At 35.9% G+C, this 5123-nt stretch overlaps 1 protein-coding gene across 1 annotated transcript; it reads right to left on the bottom strand.

Annotated features, from left to right (window-relative positions):
* Positions 1–2779, bottom strand: LOC127242360 (probable E3 ubiquitin-protein ligase EDA40). Its single transcript, XM_051261872.1, has 3 exons — positions 2583–2779; positions 2063–2490; positions 1–1970 (listed from the first exon to the last, which is right to left on the bottom strand). Exons 2-3 carry the CDS (start codon positions 2399–2401, stop codon positions 279–281), a joined length of 2031 nt encoding a protein of 676 aa, XP_051117829.1. The 5' UTR covers positions 2402–2490; positions 2583–2779; the 3' UTR covers positions 1–278.
* Between the last annotated feature and the right edge of the window lie 2344 nt (positions 2780–5123).

Genomic DNA, 5123 nt, shown 5'->3' with positions numbered 1-5123 from the left:
GGACAATAGTTATTGAATATCCCAAATGAAAAAGTAGGACATTAGTTTATGAACGGATGAAATAATATTTTGCAAGAGTGATGGTTTTCTTATAAAAAAATGGGTAAGAAAAAGATAAAATCTAATTTAATGAAAATAAAAAGTAATGTGTTGTGCACAAATTAAAGCGCCGCTACATGGGCTTTCCAGAATGCTCCCACCACTTGTCCTAAATTTTTGTCCTTTATAATGTAAATTCAATTACTCTTTTTATTATCTATTTGTTTAATAGTTTCTATTTAAAATCTAGCGTCTTCGAAGCCGTGTAAGTCGCTGACTCTATTCAATGACTTCCTCATGATGGCTACTTTTGCCAGCCGCTCAGCCGCCCTCCAAGCCGACGTCGGCGTAAGCGGCTCGGGCTTGTCCTCCACGCTTCCGGCTTCGCTACCAGAGTTGCTCCTTCCTACCAGCTGCCCTTGTTCCGTCCAGCTCAGCTCAGCCAGCTCCGCATCAAGCCGCCGGACAAACTGCACGACGGAATCCGGATCCGAACTCGAACCCGATTTTAGAACCAAAGCCCGACCCGAAACCAACATACGCTTCGCCCCTACGACGTCGTTTCGTTGGACTAATCTTTTACTCTCGGCGACGGCGCGTGTCGTAATGAATAAGCATTTGAGGTGCGTCGATGACCCGCCGGCGCGTGGCGGAGGCACGGGAAGCGCCACCTGGTCATCGTGCCGTACAGACTGTAGCGTTAACGGATCTTTGTACGAGCATTGTATGAACAGCACGCGCCGCTGCTCCCGCCGCCGTGACGGACCGGATTTCAATTCTATAAGAAATTCTCGCTCCTCGCCGGACCGGAAACCGCCGGTTCGAAACCAGCCGGAACCGCCGCCGGCGAGTAATGCAGGTTTAATTTCGTGAGAGTAGACGGCGGCGACACCCGCCGGAGCAGAGGAGGCACGGAATTCTAGCTTAACGTTCAGATCCTGTACGGCTACGCTCAATAAACCGCTAATGCATTTCGCGAAGGTGTTTCCGTCGGCCGCGTCGACGGCGGCGGTTAGGTTGACGGAGTGGAGGGGAATACCTGTAAAGGTTGTGGAGGACACGACGGCGGCGTTGCGGTGGCCGTCGGAGAGGAGGACGATGCCGGCGGTCGGATTCTTCTCACGGCGGTCGGAGATTACCTTGGCTGCCTTTTTGAGTGCGTCGGTGGCGCAGGTTGCGGCGGTGTCTAATGCGACGACGGCGTCGATTATCCGACGCGCCGATCTCTTTCCTGCTGTGTTCATCCGCCGGAGCGGAAGCAACCGCTTCGAAGCGGCGGCGGAGAATGCGACGATGGAGAGGCGGTCGGATTCGGAGAGAGACGAGAGCATCAGCCTCATTGATTTCTTCAATAGATGGAGCTTTTCAAATGTGATGCTCCGGCCGACGTTGAGCACCATAACCAGATCGATCGGAGCTCTCCGCGCAGGCACCGCCGGAGCTCTGATTTTCAGTACAACTGCGCAGGTTTCGCTGCTCTTAGTCACTGAAATCGACGCCGCCTCCGGTGATAGAGAGATCTCGAAGCTTCTAGAACTCTCTGCTAGAAAATTAGGAAAATCATCCGTTTCTTCTTCGTCTATCTCATCCGATTCGATTATTGGATTGAATCGAACGCCGAAGGCTGGGAAAGAAAGCGGTTCATCGTCATTGTAGACTTTCAACAAACATCTCGAGCTGTTCTTCGGATTGGAATCTCTCGCAACAGCTTCGCTTCTATTTCTAGTTCTAATTCGTCCTTGGTAGGGTTCATCGGACGGCAGAAGAGGAGGTTCCTTCCATGTGGAGTTGCAAATGAGGCACGTTAGGGCTCCATGCTTGTTCACCGCCGCCGACATGCACGGAAAGTGGAAAGTATGGCCGCACTCCGCCGTGAACATCGCCGTTCCTTGTTCTGAGTTCATCTTCTGTAAGCAAATTCCGCATCTACTCTGTAAATATCCAGAATCAAAATTCAGAATACTATATTCATGAAAAAATTAACACCAAAAGCATCAATATATTATAGCAACGAACACCGTACCTTTGGTGCGCGATTGATACTCAATTTGAGCAAGTTAAACGCAGATGGCGATCGAGGCGAAGAAGGTGTGCTCTGACTCTGAGTGAATAAATCCGAACTCTCTCGGGTTCTGCAACGAAGCTTCGGACTCTGAGGCGCAGAACTGCTAGGAACCGACACATTCACCGCCGGCTTCGACTTCATCCGCGGCGTCGATGGATTTGAGAAAATTCCACCAAACCTAGAGCCAAGCCTAGGGCTCGGATCAGGCTCCAACTTCTCCTTAATAATCGGTGAGCCTCTCGTATCATCCTCCTTTGAAATTGACTTGCAAAATGCTCTCCGCCATTTTAAAACCATCGTTGTCTGCTCTCACTAACTCCCTGCCTCCCTTATACTATTATATCCTCCGATCTCTGCTCTAAATCATCCTCTCTGCTCTCAAATGCCTGCTTCCATCACAGATCAACAATCAAATATTCAAATCGATTGGAAATGGATGAATCACCACGAGCACATCAACCACACAAAAAATCGTTACCTGTGAAAGCGTAGTCGCTGTCACTTTCTTCCTACGTTGCTCTCCTTCTCCTTCTCCTCCTCTGCCATGCTTATCTGTAAATTTATTTATAAATGAGAAATGGTGGTTGATTTTTGCCTGCGGTGAATTTATAGTAAATTTTAGTAATACTGTATTTAAAAATCGGGGGGAGTTGGAGTTGGAGTTGGAGTTGGTAATTGGTACGTGGGGAAAGTACAAGGCCGGTGGTGGTGTGGTTTTCATTATTGGGATCGACATTCAACAATAGCAAGTCAACTTATTCTTACCATAATAATAAAATATAATGATTATCACTCCAAAACTAAATACGGTCTCCTTTCTATTCAAAGGCCTATCTTTATTTTTCACATAAATTTTTTAATAAAAAAAATAAAATTATCCGTATTTATGTCCACTTGCAATATTTACATATATTTTTGATATTTTAATTATACTGAGTAATTAAAAGTAGTATAATGATATTTTTACCCTTACTTTTTTTTGTGTAAAAGTAACGATGTAATATAAAGTAAGGGTATTTGTGAAAAAAAAATAATGTATTTAATGAAACTTAAACTTTGTACTTGGACATCCCAAAATAGAAATATGTAAACATGGTAAGTGGACGAATGGAGTATAAAAGTAATAATATTTGTATAATATATTATAAATTAAAAAAGTATTTATTATATTAAGTATGCAGTACAATTATTAAATAAAAAAAAATTTATTTTATGACAGAAAAAAAATCGAAAATGATAACATTTCAATTAAACAGATAGAATACTTTATGCGTTATATATTAATTATGTGTTTATTTAATCAGACATAATTTTTTTAAAAAAAAATAAAAATAAAAAATTTTATTTTAAAGTTAAATAAAAAAAGAAAAAAGATGTGATATTTATTATTAAAAAAGAAAATTATAATAAAATAAAAGAAAGTGAATAATTTGGATTAGAATATTTATTTTTAGAACAAATACTTGCTCCAAATATAGAAGTTATTATTGTTTGGATGTTTTTTTCTTTTTTCCGTAAAGTTAAATTTGTAATTTTATAGATATTTACTATTTAAGAATTATTATGGCTTATATGATAATATTTGTGTTGTTTATCTTGAAATAATTCTTAATGAGATATTAAACAGGTGTAAATTAGGTATTGTTTGTTTGTATATATATTTCTGTTTGGATATTAACATTATGTTGTTTACATATTCTAAATTATTTTACTAAAATATATTGAATAGATGGTAATAATATATTTTCTGTAGTTATATATATTTTAAATTAAATATTAATGCTTATTGTTTATATATATATATATATATATAAATATAAAACTTTAATGGTTTGTTTGGTGCGAAAAATAGTTTGAAAAGATAAAGTATAAAAAAAATGTGTAAATAATATAAAAATTATAAGAGTGATATTAATTTTTTTAAAAGAAATGTATTTTTGAAAATATAATTTTTACAAAAAAATTAAAAAAAACACACTATAAATTTTCTAATATATTTAAAAGTATTTAGTAAAATGTATTGAATGAATGTTAACAGTAGTATTAAACATGAACAATATCTATTATTATATATATTTTCTTAATTTATAATAAAATTACATCAAATTTTGAATATTAACTTTTAATTTTGTTGCATTAAAATTCATCTTTTCTAGCTTATTCAAAAAAATATCTAAAGTTAATTAATCTTGCGAGCAACAATTGAAGAGGCTTAACATCCAAATTCTTACATCGATAAGATAAAGGCTACACTTCAATATAGTGTCAACTAAAATTGTATTTCATCCGTTCCAACTCAAAGTACTATTTTTACAATTTTCATCTGTCCTATTTACAAGTATCATATTTTTTTATTTAAATAAAAGTAATCATAAACTAATATCAAAGTATCATTGACTTTTGCTTAAATTATAAACATACTATTACATATACAATTATTTTATACATAAAATTAAAAGGAAAGAATATTAAAATATTATACACACTTTCACTAATCAATAAGATACTACTCCTTCCATCCTAAAAATAGTGCAACATTTGTTTACGGTACGAAAATTTAGGTAGGTAGTATTGAATATGATAATTTGATAATTATGTGGTATGGTGAAAGAGAAAAATGTATATTTATTTAAGTGATGTGATGGGATAAAATGTGGAGTAGAGATTAAGTATATTTATTTATTTTCTATTTTAGAAATATTATATGATGTTTGAAATATACCAAAAAATAAATGTTACAAAATATTTTGAACGGAAAAAACAAAATATTTTGAACGGAAAAAATTATTATTTTTCAATCTATTACAAAACCTCAAAAGTACTTTCATTCAAGACAAGGGGGAGTATAAACTAAACTGAAATGTTTGAAGTTGAACTAGAAAGGAAAAAACAAAAAACCACCAAGGAAATTACGAATAATCATCAAATTCTTTAGTCTTGAAAATTTGTTTTTTTATCAATTTTTTTTTTTCACTTATTTGTCCTTTTTTTTGTGTTTGTTTATAGAAGTTTTTTTATA

This window comes from Andrographis paniculata, unplaced genomic scaffold (genome assembly GCF_009805555.1).
Source record: "Andrographis paniculata isolate CXL003 unplaced genomic scaffold, ASM980555v1 Contig86END, whole genome shotgun sequence".
In the NCBI taxonomy this organism is placed as follows: domain Eukaryota; kingdom Viridiplantae; phylum Streptophyta; class Magnoliopsida; order Lamiales; family Acanthaceae; genus Andrographis; species Andrographis paniculata.
This window is presented reverse-complemented; position numbering and strand designations above follow the sequence as displayed.

Bases quoted from the DNA above. Each gene is read 5' to 3' on its own strand.
- LOC127242360 (XM_051261872.1), bottom strand. From the start codon at position 2,401: ATGGTTTTAAAATGGCGGAGAGCATTTTGCAAGTCAATTTCAAAGGAG. The intron at 1,971-2,062 runs GTACGGTGTTCG...GGATATTTACAG, and splicing joins GTATCAATCGCGCACCAAAG to AGTAGATGCGGAATTTGCTT.